The sequence below is a fragment of the Eublepharis macularius genome, chromosome 4 (assembly GCF_028583425.1).
Source record: "Eublepharis macularius isolate TG4126 chromosome 4, MPM_Emac_v1.0, whole genome shotgun sequence".
NCBI lineage: Eukaryota > Metazoa > Chordata > Lepidosauria > Squamata > Eublepharidae > Eublepharis > Eublepharis macularius.
In genome coordinates this window covers 49,448,878-49,463,888 of record NC_072793.1, presented here as the reverse complement: position 1 = coordinate 49,463,888, position 15,011 = coordinate 49,448,878, and the positions used below count along the sequence as shown (strand labels likewise).

At 41.8% G+C, this 15,011-nt stretch overlaps 1 protein-coding gene across 1 annotated transcript in view; it reads left to right on the top strand.

Annotated features, from left to right (window-relative positions):
- The first annotated feature begins 453 nt into the window (after positions 1-453).
- ATP10B (ATPase phospholipid transporting 10B (putative)) overlaps positions 454-15,011 on the top strand; it is a 76,521-nt gene continuing 61,963 nt past the window's right edge. The window contains exons 1-2 of the mRNA XM_054978829.1: positions 454-734; positions 1,871-2,065. Of these exons, the coding sequence (XP_054834804.1) occupies positions 454-734; positions 1,871-2,065 (476 nt within the window). The remainder of the gene's footprint in view (positions 735-1,870; positions 2,066-15,011) is intronic.

Below are 15,011 nucleotides of genomic sequence, written 5' to 3'. Positions count from 1 at the left end.
TTTTGCAGTTAAAACTGTTTTGAGAACTAGTGAATGAAACCATGCTGGACTTCTGCTGCTAGAATAGCATGCAGCTTTGTATTTTCTTGTCTGTTCAGTTTTGATCATTTCAGTTCTGATTAATTTCATCATCCACTGAGGATGCCGAAAGAGCAGTTCTGTGATGACAGGCATACTATCTTCTGAATATAGAGAAAATGTCTGTGCACATTTTAGCTTTAAAGCTGCTTCTTCAAAGAGTAAGCAATGTATTGCTTTTGAAGCATTTTTATTGCATTTGTTCACCTTTGCAATTTGTACCGGGAGCACTAAATCTGAAACATGTTTGAGTAAAGTGAAGTTTCATTTGCTGTTTTAAACCATCTCTAACAAAAAAGGTACTTGCTTCCAAACTGGAACTAGTTCTAAAGTCTTGTTATGCATTTGTTTTCCAGGCAACCTCTCTAGGTGAGAATGGCTTTGTCAGTAGACTCTGCTTTATATCGCTGGCAGCATCTATGGCGTGTAAAAGGGCCCTCTCAGCCTCAACTGCTGGAGTCAGTGCCTCTGTTGTCCTCTGACTACGAGTGGCAGAAATACAATTTCAACAAGTGGAGAATTGTATTTCCCAGTAATGAGAGATTTCAAAAGGCATCCAGCAAAGTGTCTCAGTTTTATTCTGGAAATGGAATACAGACCACAAAGTACTCTTTGCTGACCTTTTTACCCCGAAACATCTTTGAACAGTTTCACAGGTATGTATGTGCAGCACAACTGAATAATAAATTCAGTATTTTGGGCACATTTCAGTTTTAGCAATAAGAATTTTAGAACAGTCATTTAAAAAGAGAATGGAATAATGAAACTAAAGTGTGTTCTATGGTGAAAAAAATAAGAAAAAAATCTAACCCACACTGGTTCCATTTGAATGTCAGCGTATGGATGAATTTCCTTGTTCAGTACAGTTGCCTTTTTTGTACAATTTCATAAGAAACCACGCTGCTCTCACAGAGCACATCCAGGTAAGTTTGAAAATTTATCTTTGCAATATATGTTATTACATATGGCTGAATATCCCATAAAATGAGCAACTATTGGAAGTTCTGTGGATAGGGTTCTTTCAATTGTGGCATCTTGAATTTGGAACTCCATCCTGTGATAAGTCACGTGGCACCAAGCTTGCTGCACCAGACAAAAATATTATTATTCTCCCTGAGTTTTAGTTCCCTTCCCACTCTGCTCTCCTGATCTTTTTCCTCTGCTTTTAATGTGCTGCTGCTGCTCAAAAATGTTTCTATTTTTATGCAACTCTTAAGTTTTTGTTGTTTTTTCCTACTTAGTTTATAGTTGTTTCTGTTCATTTTATGGTTTTTATGATGTTTAAATGGCATTTGTAGTTTAATGTTTGGATTGTCATTTTTTTTAAAAAAAACCTTTAGACTAGCAAATATATTGTACCATGAGTTTTCGTGTATTTTAATTTTTATTTATTTAACAAAATTTATATCCTGCCTTGCAAGGGCCATGAAGGCAGCTAACAAATTAACACCTACATACTAAAATCACATTCTAAAACATTAAAATCAACCAAATCACAACATTAAAATGGGTAAAACTAGAACAACCCCACCACACCCCTGTCATGCTGGAACATGATGTCATTTTCTGGCACAACAGGGGAGCATGGGAGGTGATTACTCTGCTGCCCCCCTGGTCCCCTGCAGCCCTGTTTTGTGCCCTGGGTGACCTGACAACCCTGCCCTGCCCCCTGGTCTTGCACTGGTTGTCAGGCTGAGCCTGGCAATCCTATCTCTCACATGGAAAAATTAAGCAAATTAAAATATGCCAATAAAATTTACATCTTGGATAATACTGTGTGGTTTTTTTTTAGGTTGGCAAATTTGTATTTCCTGCTTTTGGTGATCATCAACTGGTTCCCACAGTTGGAAGTCTTCCATAAGGAGATCACAATGTTACCCTTAGCTACTGTGCTTTTAATTATTGCAGTTAAAGATGGCATTGAAGATTATAAGAGATACAGATTTGATCAGCAGATCAACTCTTCTAAAACCACAGTGTATAAGAAGTAAGTACAAAAGGTTACTCTAAATAATGTAAAGTAAACAAACAGAATTCTTCATTAAGTTTTACCTTAATGAAGTTTCTACTCTGTTACCACTTTGATCATAATAAGGGCATTTTAAAGATATGGGAATAACTTCCTGCAGAGTGTTAATATTGTCTTTAAAATTAGTATTAAAATTCCTCTTCTAAGCCCCTGTGCTTGTATTTCCAATCATTTCAAGAACTGCATCATGAATTCTTTGTATGGTAAACATTTTGGGAAGCCATTTTGGTGTTATACTAGGGTTATTTGGACTCCTAAGAGACTACAGAAGAAGTTTGTAGCTGCATCTTTTTTGTTGGTGGTCTTAATTTACTTTAGGAACATTATAGAAACAACCAATGTAACAATGGTCTGTAGCCACAACACATCTCCCATGCCCTAGCCTTGTTCATATCTCATAACTAGATATGGGCACGAACGGGGAAAAAACCCAAACATGCTGTTCATTGTTCATTGCCATCCACAAACAATGAACAACAAATATTGACGAACCTGACCTGTTACCGAACATATTAGTTGTTCCTTGTTCGTGGCCCTTTAAAGGTCCCTTTAAACTATCAGCTGGCAGGCAGCAGAGGGGGATTCCCCCCTGCCACCTGCCAGCTGATAGTTTAAAGGGCCCTGTCCTGCCACTTGCAAGCGGCAGGGCTCTTTAAACACCCTAAAACCCCCAGCCCGCACCCCCCTGCCCCACCCTAGAGCCGCCAGGCTGCTGCTGCCCGGTGTGAGAGGGGCAGGGAGATTCTCCCCGACCCTCTCGCACCGGGAGAGCTGGCGCCGCCGGGCTGCTGTGACCAGGTGCGAGAAGGGCAGGGAGAATCTCCATGGAATCCATGGGTCCCTCCCTTTCCTGTCATTTTCTTTTCACAGTGGAAAAAACTGGACTGTCTGCTGGAAGCTACTTTGAGTGGTTAACTTACAAGCCAGAAGGAAATCCAGAAGGAGTTCAGACAGTCGATGCCTATGTTGCCAGGGGAATTGATTGAAAGGCGCCAGAGTGTCTGGCTTGACGAACTGCTGACGAACGCAAGGAATGAGACTTTCAACGACCACTTGTGTGTTTAGAATGGGGCCTCACTGGGGAGGATGGGTTTGGGGATAGGAGTGACCTCAGTTGGTATAATGATAGAGTCCATCCTGCAATGCAGCCATTTTCTCCAGAGAAACTGATCTCTGTAATCTGGAGATCAACTGTAGTTCTGGGAAATCTTCAGCACCCACCTGGAGGTTGGCAACTCTAACACTGAGATAAATAGACCAGTGATCTAACTTAGTATAAGGCAGGGGTCATTTCATAGAAAAAGAGCGGGAGGAACTCATTAGCATAACTCATTAGCATATGTCACACCCCTTGACATCACCAGAAATGTGTCATTAGCATAATTGATTTGCATATGCCACACCCCCTGACATCATCTATCCTGGCTGCTTTGGACCCAATCCTGGCCATTCAGGGCCGAAATTAGGCCCAAAATGGCAAAAAGGGGCTGAAAATGGCTGAAAAGGGGCCCAAAATGGTCAGGATTGGGCCACTGCTGAACAGGAGAGTGATCCACCACCTGTCAGAGGCCCGATCTGGACTGTTTCGGCCCCAATCCAGGACAAAATGGGCACAAAATGGCCAAGAGTCAGGTGGGCGGGGCCACCTGACATGTGACCTCTTTGGGGAACTGCCGGAACTGCGTTCCTGCATGTTTCCCCTCAAAATGAGCCCTGGTATAAGGTATTTCATATAAACATATATCCCTTCATATTTGCCATCAGATAGAAACATAGTTGGAGGGTGTATGTTCATGTCAGCACTCTGCAGCTCTTCTAGCAGGGGGTTCTTAAGAGGCTTTGGCATCTAAATCAGTCTAGCTGTACCTATAAGCAGTACGTATCAGCCTACATCATCCTCTGCCTGATAGCCATTTTACTCTGACTTTATTACCACAGAAGATAAACGGATCTATTGCAGTTCTACTCAGGCAGAATGTGTCTTACTGTGCCTTCTTAACACCAAACTATTTGAAATTATTCCGTTTCCATTTAAGGACAAAAAGAAGCTAGAGATGTGAAGAACTAAAGTTTCCATTTATCAGGGGACTTCAGCTCAGCATATGCCTTCCTGTCTACTATCATCATTGGTATCATTCGTCTTGCTGTTGGTGGGGGGGGGGGGGTGGACCTGGCATTTACCTTTGTGAGCTTCTCTCGCACATGCAAAGCATGCGCACGCTCCTAGCAGGTACAATGACATCACTTCTTGGTGTCATCATGCCTGTGGGGAGTGCACCTGCTGTGCAATGGCCCCGGAGTTTTTTTACCTCCTGGGCCCGTTTCCCAGGGCCTTCCCCCCCCACACACTGGCCAGGTGAGTGGTGGCAGGGGGCAGAGGCTGGGAGCAGGGGATTCCCCCTCCCCACCAGGGGACCTGGCAGTCCTAGCCCTGCTGACCTCCATGGTTTGCATCAGAGCAAATTAAAACAGTCCTTTGACAAAATACACAATTAGAAAGGAGGACTGCTTCTAATTCAGTTGTGCTAATTAGAGAATAGACACCCCACAGAATTACCTAGGAAAGCCCTACCTCAACCAGAACCCGCATTTCAGACCATCATCTGTAGTCTTTTTGACTCTGTTGTTCACACCATGTCGAATTACTTCACCCCAGGATCTATGCCCGTATTTGATCTCTGTTCCATTTCTAATCTTTACCCAAGTTAGAAAATTTCTCACAAGCCTGACAGCCCCACACCCCTTCTTGAGCCCTCCCCAATGTTACCTTACTCGATCTTTTGAAATGACCTTGCTTGAGCACACTCTTGGCCTTGTCCTATCGCTTTGGTTCACAAACCACTACTTGTTTGCCCTGTAATTAGAGACTGAATCCTTCCACAAAGAGTGTTCTGATCTGCTCAGAGATTCTCTTTGTCTTGTAAGATGCATGCAGGGCCGGCGCGCCCATAGAGGCCAGGTAGGCGGTGGCCTCAGGCGCGAGGGCCATGGAGAGGCGCCGGAGGGGGTGTTGGGGGCGGAGGTGTGCGCCGCGGAGCTGGCGTGGCTGGCCAGCAGCTGCTGCAGCCAGCCCTGTGCCACCGCTGCCACCGCTGCCACACGACCCAGCCAGGCAGAGCAGCCTCTGCCCGCCACCCCAGCCATCCACCAGCGAATTCCCCGGCTTGCGCTGCGCGATGACGATGACATCATTGCGCAGTCTGTGGCCCGTGCGCAATAGCACGGGGGGGTTGCCGCAGGCGCCAGAAACCCTGGCGCCAGCAGTGGATGCATGAACACATGTCTGATACAAACCATAGTTCTGTTCCCCCCCACACACACTCTTTTGGATTATTTGCTGCCCAGCCACCTGGACACCTGTAGTGGTATTGGACCTCACTGGACCTGAAAACTGAGAACTATAACTCCCTCTTCCCTCCCCTCCTGCCTAATTGCAATAACTTGCTAACATTGGGTAGTTTCTATTATTTTTATAGCTGTGTATGCTAATTCCCTTGATCTGAGACTGAATGATTCCTCTCAATAAGACTCATTTCTGATTTTACTCTGTCTGGGTCTCAATATTCCTTCCAAATTGATAGTGGTGCTTCTCCAGCTAATTATAGATCCTTTATTATTGGGGTGTGGGGCATTTTGGTAGAATTTGTACTTAATTGTTTTGACCAATGTTGAGGAGCAAGGAGCCAGTGATGCCTGGAAGAAAGTAGTTTCCTTATCTGGGGCTATCTTGGTGTGGGTACAGGCTCCATTTGGAAAGCAGACACAAGTTTATATGAAGATGGTCCAAGGTACATAGATCTGACCACACAAAGTAACATTGTGATTAGGACAGGCAGAATAAACTATGAAAAATAAATAAAAATATGCAAATGTGTTTAATTTTTGTAATAAATATAATTATAGAATCCAGTTTTTTACAGAGTATAGCAAAGCATGGAATTGAGTTGAATGAAAACTTGACTTTTTTAAGCAGAGTTAGGGAGATACTGAAAGTTTTCTACTTTTCAATGTGTTATGCTGAAAAGTTTTGCGTAAATGTAAATATCTAGAACAATTTCCTCACTCATCAGCAAAAGAGCAAGCACTAGGACCCAGGGTCAGGCACTTGGAAGACAGGAGAACCGGTTTATAGAAGGATGATACAGTGTGTGTGTGTGTGTGTCGTCTGTATTCCGGCAGGTGTTGATTACACAAAAGGGAAAGGTTTAGTTAAACTCAAACGGGCACTTCACCATATAACAAGTCAGCTAGAATACTTAAGCCTTAATTTTCTAAAACTTGTGCTGGAAAGTATAACTTTTAAGGGGCAGGAAGATGTTAAAGAAATGTGCTCGATACAATTCATAAAGGACAGACTTTGGTTCCAAAGCCCATGCTGTCAGGGTATTGCTTCAGATTCTGAGACTCAGAATGAAGAGCCTGTGAGAAGATGGAAAAGGAAAAAGAGGAAAGAAGAAACAAAAAGAGTGGTTGTTTCTAACTTACCATATGAAGGAAACATGTGGAAAGAAAACCCAAACAGACATTATGGAGGCAACAAAATCAAAACTACAAGATATTCCATCCTGTCTTTTATTCCCAAAAACATCTTTGAGCAATTCCATCGCTTTGCCAATGTATATTTTGTGGCCATTGCAACACTCAACTTCGTGCCAGTGGTCAATGCCTTTGAGCCAGGTATATCCGTAATCCCGGTTTGTGTTATAATGGCCATCACAGCCATCAAAGACGCCTGGGAGGACTTTCGGAGATTCAAGTTGGACAAAGAAATCAATAGGATGGACTGTCTGATATATAGCAGGTAAATGACTTGGGTGCGCTGTCTGTAGAATGCTCCTGTTCAGGATGTTCACCCGGTTCACCGTTGTGTTTTTGTGCTGTTTTGCTTTGATCTGAATTTGTCATTTGGCTTTATTCTGTTATGTCAAGCTGGTTGTTTGGCTTTGCTGGCCAACTGTGATCCAGTGATTTGTTGTGTGACAATTGCTCCTATCGATGGTTTCTCGTTCTAATTTTTGTTCTGTGATGGTTTTTATATTGTTTAATTTTTGTCTTTTTATTATTTTTGTCTTTTTTCTAATCTTTTATTGATGTAAACTATTTTGAATATATTGGGAGAATAGAATATTCATTTACATTTTTAATAACAAATGTGTTCAATATAATTTAGAGTTTCAGAAGCATTATAGTTAAACCTTGAAATATTGAATAAGAAAAGTATCATTATATTTTGTTTGAGTACATGTCTAAATGTGCGTATGCCAGAAAATACTTTTGCTAGGGAATTTTTGGTTATCAATTGACCTATAATCTAGTATAAAAATAACTGGGAAGAAAGGGTTTGTTTTAGATCCAAAATCACTCTAAACTGGTCTAAGGATTTTCAGTTTATGCAAGTCTGTCCCTGATTTCCATGTACAGCCCTTTTAAGATCAGATTCTCCAGGCTGGAAACATGATTAAGCAAACTTACACACAAAATAACATTCAGCATCTCTGATCTAATCTGTGTTCCATTACAGCTTTATCTGAAAGACCATCTTGGCAGATCTGAATCTGTGTGTCAGATTAGCTCCTCCCAGCAGTTTTTAATTTTGGTGCCATCTTTGAGGTGTGTTTGATCTTCTGGAACCCGACCATAAGCCTTTTCAGTCATTGCCTCGACCTTCTGGAATAAATGGCTAGAGAATGTCAGGAGGATACTTTCCTCTCTGCTGGCCCTCTGGAAATCTTGTAAATCAGTTTTGTACCAAAAGACTTCTGTTGTAAATTTCTTTGGGACCATAAATTAATGATGGTTAGGGATGGTGATATTGTTTGGGGTTATGTTATACTTGGATAATGAGAAACAATAGAATATGTGATGTTTTTATTCATTTTGGTGTGTTATGCTTTGGTGACAAGCCATCTTGAGAAAATGGGCTACAAAAAATTATTTTGAACAAATAAGTAAATACATTTAAAGTTAAAAGTAGTAATCAGGAGATCCAATAATAAATTTACTGTGTTGCTTCTGTTTCTTTCTTAAAAAGTAGAGGAGTAATACAGCTGGAATTTGTCCTAATTAAAGGAAAGTGTATCTTGAATTTAAACATGGCTGACTCATCTACAACTATTTCCTCTTTAAGAATTTTCTCTGATCATGTCACTCTGTGGTCAAGAAGACTGAGGGTCCCTCTACACAAGACATCTGGCATGTGTTCTTCAAGTGTTGGGTGTCACAATGTTTCCTGGGAACTGTAGCTTTAAGAGTTGCTTGGGATCACTGTGGAGAGGAAGTGCCCCCTCACTCTGGGTGGAATCAGCTATGTCTTAAAATAAACGTTTTCCAAGACAGAGCAGTGTGAGATCGCTGGGTCCAAGGAACTTTGCGATCCCCACCCCCCCCCCTACACTCTGGGTGGAATTGCAAAGTTTCTCTGCCCCAGCGATCTTGCACTGCTTTGTCTTTGAAAAATTGTAAGACCACCCAGAGTGAGGAGGGGCTAAAGGCTTGTGCCCATAAACTACACTAGAAAAATGCTTCTAACCTACTTTTGCTTGTTTTTTCAACCTTCCTTTACACAGTGATCCCAAGTGACTCTTTTAAAAGTATAGTTCCCAGGAAACATTGCATCACCCGACACTTGAAGAACATGTGCCAGATGTCTTGTGTAGAGAGACTCTGAGTAGGTTGGTATGGCATTCTGTTTAGGGCCAGAGCCAGTATTTTCTGTCTAATACTAATGCAAAGGGAATGAGATAAAAGATATCTGCAAAGGGAATGAGATAAAAGATATCTGTTTCAGAGCCATTATATTCATTGAGAAAATAATCATAGTTTCTATGGCAGGATATGAAAATTCAGAGGCCATTATTTGACATGACACACACTTGCTCCTGTAGAATTTCACTTAAGAGAATATAGACTTTTACATTCTAGGAGAAGATATTAATTGGGGCTTTCTGGTTTTGATTGGCTTTCTGTTTTCTTGTGAAAGATCTATGCTATAGGTTAGTCCTTCCCTGCCTTGAATGAAAAGACAGAGCTTATAGTATTCTTCAGTTGTGACGAACCTGCATAATTATTCCTAGTGATGCTGCAAACTACTATGCTTGACACAGATATAGAGGTTCTTAAAACAGAACTTACTCTTGCTCTGTGGAAGTTGGTTTTCTATGAGGTAACCTTATGGATAGGTGCCAGAAGTGTGAGTTTTTCCCATGGAATCAGTACTACCTTCCAGGCAGGGTTCTGATTCTGATAATCAGATAATCTGATAATCAATTCTATAATCAGAATTTACATGATTGGCTCCTGCCAAATTAAACATTTTCCCAACTATGCAAGAGTTATTCCCAGAAAAGCAGCCCACACATAGCTAAGGTCATGTTTAAAGCACTTCATAATAAGGCATGGAAAATAAGTTTATTGTTAGGCCTCAGCAATTTCATCAAATTATATTATTTTACCTATGGCTGCTTTTTCAACAGTCATTCACAAGTATAAAGCATAAATGAATACTTCAAGCACTCAATTAAATCTACAAGTAACATCAAGAGAATAATAGAAAAACAAGCCAAAAAAGCAGGCTCAGACCTGCTGATTAATAGAGACTCGGCGGCAGAATGATGTTTCTGTATGTTCCTCAGAGGAGACAAAAGGCTGGACTACTTGTCTGATGCCATAGAGTACACTCTCTAAAGCAGTTGTTTTCTCCAAGGGAACTGATCTCTGTCATATTGAGATCCATTGTCATTCCAGGAGGTCTTCAAGCTAGGTTTGCCAGCTCCCCTTATCCTCTCAGCAAAAGTGGGGACCTGGCACTCACTTCATTCTTTGTCTTTGCATGTGTGCAAAGCACACGTGCTCCCAAGGCAGCATGAGGACATCATTTCCAGGAAGTGACATCATCACACAGGGCCCGGGAACACTCCTGTTCTTTTCAGCCAGCCAATTTGGGCCCCAAATGGGCCTGTTAGGGGCTCAAATCAGCCCGCTGCAAAGCACAGGAGCTTCAGTGGAGACTGAAACTGTAGTTAACCACTACATCACAATGGCTTTGTAAGTGCAAGGAAGGAAGATTACATAGGAAAAAATGCACCCTGAAATAATTGGCTTCCTGTGTTACCTAATCTCTCTCCTCTTAATTACTCTCTATCCCCTTCTTTTATTCTCAGTTTCTTAGTTTTCAAGACCCTTTCCTCTGGCAGTATTGTCTTTCAGTTACAATATTTCCTTCTCTTTTAAACATTCATTTCCGGGTTCTGCCACTTGCCCTTTTTATTCTGCTCCTACCGAGACAAAGGTAACATTCTAGGTCTTTAACCTTCAAGAAATTACAGCAAGTTCACTTCCTTTATTGCATAGATGAGTTTTCTTTTTATTTGCTCTTGATGGGACTGCTTGGATTTATGAAGGATTTTTGTTTGTACAGCAATGAAGGCAAAGGCATGTTCTATGAACTTTGATCAGAGAGCAACATTGACACTACAGATCCTCCAGAAGGAAGTGAATTGGGGAGCGGGGGGAGAACTCACCTGGTTTCATCCTTATTGACTGTGGTGAATTACTTCGCCACAGCAGCTGCGACAGAAAAAAAGTTACATGGGAAGGCCCTGTCAACTAGCAAGGTTCTACAAATTGCCCAGACAACACAACTGAGACTTTGTACCCAGCAATGCTGTTTGTCTTGACTGAACTGTGTAACAGTTCTTAACGCTTAAGAAATAGTCATTTCATGAAACATAAGTTTCCTGATTGAACTGAAAAGTGCTCACTTTGAAGCACCGACTCTATACCACTTTCCCAAATAATGGAATGTAAATTTGGAATTGAATGCTGTCTATAAATACTGAGGCTGTTTTGCAAATGTATACTGCGTGTGCCTTATGGGGCACATTTGTGAAAGGAAATAGTAGCACTGTGTGTCATATACATTTGCAGCTGTAGCCTGAGTAAATACTGGCCCAAGGGTTTGTAAATATTTCAGTGCTTTAGGATTTTTGTGATGGATCACAGGTAGAAATGAAGACTTTTTTTTCAGTGCACAGAAGTCAGCAGAGAATTGAATGTTTTGTTTGGAAACTCAGCAAGGTTGACTAGACTAAGAAAAATAGTTAACCTGAACCCTGTATGATACAGGGTGGGTGGAGTGAAAGTCAGCGCAATAATTGGAAATGAAGCTCATGTTATGGTCCAATGACTTATTCTCTGTTTAACCTACCTCTGAAGGATCATTGTGAAGATACGTTACTGTAAAGGAGTTTGTATAATTTAGTACGGTGAAATTAGAACTCTTAATGACATTAACGTTGGAGCAGAATCATGCTACTTTCATTTTCTCATAGTTTATTTTAAGGGAATTGCTCTGCGGGTGGTGGTATTAATGTATCATTATAAGGGTCGTTTCGTAGAAAAAGCGCTGGAGGAACTCATTAGCATAACTCATTAGCATATGCCACACCCCTTGCCATCACTGGAAGTGTGTCATTAGCATAACTGATTTGCATGTGCCACACCCCCTGACATCATCTATCCTGGCTGTTTTGGACCCAATCCTGGCCGTTCAGGGCCAAAATTGGGCCCAAAATGGCAAAAAGGGGCTGAAAATGGCCGAAAAGGGGCCCAAAATGGTCAGGATCGAGCCACTGCTGAGTGGGAGAGTGATCCACCACCCATCAGAGGCCCAATCCGGGCTGTTTCGGCCCCAATCCAGGCTGAAACGGGCCCAAAATGGCCGAGAGTCAGGTGGGCGGAGCCACCTGACATGTGACCTCTTTGGGGAACTGCTGGAACTGCGTTCCTGTGCATTCCCCCTCGAACCCTGATCATTATTAATGCATAATATCTCAGCAATATCAATCAATATATAACTTCTAACTATTCTCGGTGTTGCCCATTCTGCCAACCCACAGTCTAATCCTAGGTAATCCTATATAGTCTTATAGGAATCTTTATTCAAAATATCAACTTTCTCATTAACGTATAAAACAAACTCGAGAGGGGACAACAACAAACATGTCAGACTTTTTTAGCAGGCAGGAAGGGATCGATACAAGCACCATCAGTCCCTAATGTGGAGAATTTTTTTTACAAAGCTCTAATAAAGAGAGCATATTAGAATCTATACACCTGTGATTCCGATGGTTCCAAAGCTAGTCTCTTTTAATGCCACAAAGCCCCATTGTAAATTCAGAAAAGCAGCAAATAATTTGGTATATATCAGAGTAGTGTTGTAAAATATCAAATCATTAAGAATAATCCCTTTATGAAGCCAGTCAGCTCTTTGGAATGGTTGAGAACGGAAAGGCCCTCCGTCTGTGTGCTCTGAGGTGATTCGGGAATTGTTCTCAACAGTGCTGCTAGAGATGATGTGTGTTCTGTTTCCTAAATGGCACACAGAGAGGGAATAACACTGAAAGCAAGTTAATTATTTTTAAAGGTTTAACTCTCCATAGCAACTGTGTCACTCACATTACAGACATGTGTGTGTGTGTGTATGCGTCTGCATGCACACGTGGTCTCCTGCGTGCATCCACACTCTATCTGCATCCACACAGTGAGGAATCTCCATTTACATTCATTGCCGCTGTGAATGTAGAAGCGACAACGCTTCCTTCGTGGAAATTTTCTGTGTACTTTTCTCCATCAGCTGTCATTTTTCCTGCAAGACACTGGCAGAAAACACATGCTGAATCTGATAGCGCTTGCCACAAAGCCCATAGGAAGAATTATGAAGCAGTAGCAATAGCAGCAAAGAAAAGTTATTTCTCTGCATTGCATCAGTTGATTCACATCCATCCTAACTGTTTAAGGTATCTTGACAACTTTTGACCCCTAAATCTGAACCGTCACTGGTTCAAGAACAGAAAATTAGCTGCAAAGTTTTTTTGCTGATAGAATAGGTTGCATATACTCTGATCTGAATGCCACCGGTAATATAGGTGAACCAGAAGTAATACTTAACACACTATCTGGTCCATTTCTGAATCATTTTGACCTAGTCATAGTGTTGGAAATTGACAGATTTCTAGTATCTGAAGACCACTATTTCTACTTTGGTTCTTGTCAGTCCTGGCTACTAAAATCTTGTAAAGACCACATTAAAAAGCCCTTGACATCGATCATAAATCAGTTACTAACTCAAGGCACTTTCCCTCAGCATCTCAAAGAGGTGGTCATCTGCCCACTACTTTAAAAACCATCCTTAGACAAAAATGATGTAACCAGTTATCGTCCAGTCTCTAATCTGCCTTTTCTGAGCAAAGTGGTTGAAAGAGCAGTAACTGATCAACTCTAGGCTTTCTTGGACAACCTTGGTGCTTTGTATCCTTTGCAGTCTGGTTTTAGTCCAGGCTACAGGATGGAAATGGCTCTGGTGGCTCTAGTTGATTACCTCTGCCTGAATGTAGACAAAGGCCATGCTTCATTGTTGCTCCTCCCGGATCTATCTGCAGCCTTCAACTCAGGAGGCCACATCATCCTGCTGAGGTGTTTGGAGGCAGAAGTAGGTTTTGAACTGGTTCAAATCGTTCCTCATGGGACAGACTCAAAGGGTTGCTATTGGAGACCAGTTATCATCAGTGTGGGTATTATCTTGTGGGGTTCTACAAGGCATAATCTTATCCCCCATGTTATTCAACCTCTAAGTAAAGCCTTTAGACTTTGTAGGCGAGTAGATATGGAATTGGACACCATCAATATGCAGATGATACCCAGCTCTATATCTCGTTATCCAAATCCCCTGGAGATGCAGTAAAGGTACTCAGTCGCTGCCTGACAACTGTTGTTAATTGGCTGAAAGCAAACAAATTGAAATTGAACCCAGACAAGATTGAAGTGATGCTGGTTGGAAAAGCAGAGATCATGAAGGACATTGTGCTTCCAACTTTTGATGGGGTTCAATTAACCCTGGCTTACTCAGTTAAGACCCTAGGGGTTATACTAGACCCAGCACTGTTGCTTGAGAAGCAAGTAAATGCAGCTGCAAAAAAGGCCTTCTTACAACTCACACTGGCCTGGAAGATGGTATCCTGCCTTGACGTGGCTGATCTGGCAACCTGGATTCATGGCACAGTAACATCAAGACTAGACTACTATAATGCACTATAATGTCTCCCCTCAAAATCAACCCAGAGACTCCAGCTGGTGCAAATCACTGCAGCTCATTGACTCGCAAGAGCAAAATGGAGCATGCATATCACCCACCCCCATTTTACAGTCACTCCATTGGATACCGGGCTCAGTTCAAAGTCAAGACTTATCACATTCAAAGCCTTTCATGGCCTTGGTCCCTTGTATCTGTGCAACTACCTCTCCCACTAATTTCCACCACAGCAACTTTGCTCATCTGAACAGGGCCTTCTGCAGATACCACCATACAGCTGGGCAAAATCAACAGCAGCCTGCACACGTGCTTTCTCTGTGGTAGCCCCCACCTTATGGACTGGCATGCCTGACCAGGTCAAGAAAGCTCCCACTCGCCTGGCTTTCCACAAACTATACAAAACTGATTTATTCAGGAGGGCTTTCTATCCAGATTACAGGACTGTGTCATAAGAAATAGCTTAGAGAGATGCCTTGGTAGGAACAGGAACTGTATGCCAAGCTATTGGGTACCATCTGCTGATGTAGATATGCGCCTACTAGGGAGTCTCCATGTTGCTATATTTGCCATGTAAATTAATTGTGCTTTGTTTTAGAAAGATTGCATCTTTGTGCTCAGCTTTATGCTTAGTTTCAAATTTTTGCTACCATACCCTATTGTATCTCCTTCTCTGAATGTCCTAACTGCTATTCATTACTGTATTTTGCTCAGTGAATGTCTCAGCTGTTGATTATATTGTATTTCATTTGAACTGTGTAATCTGCCTTGCACTATGGTAAGAAAGGTGGACTATAAATAAATAATTATTAAGGAGAA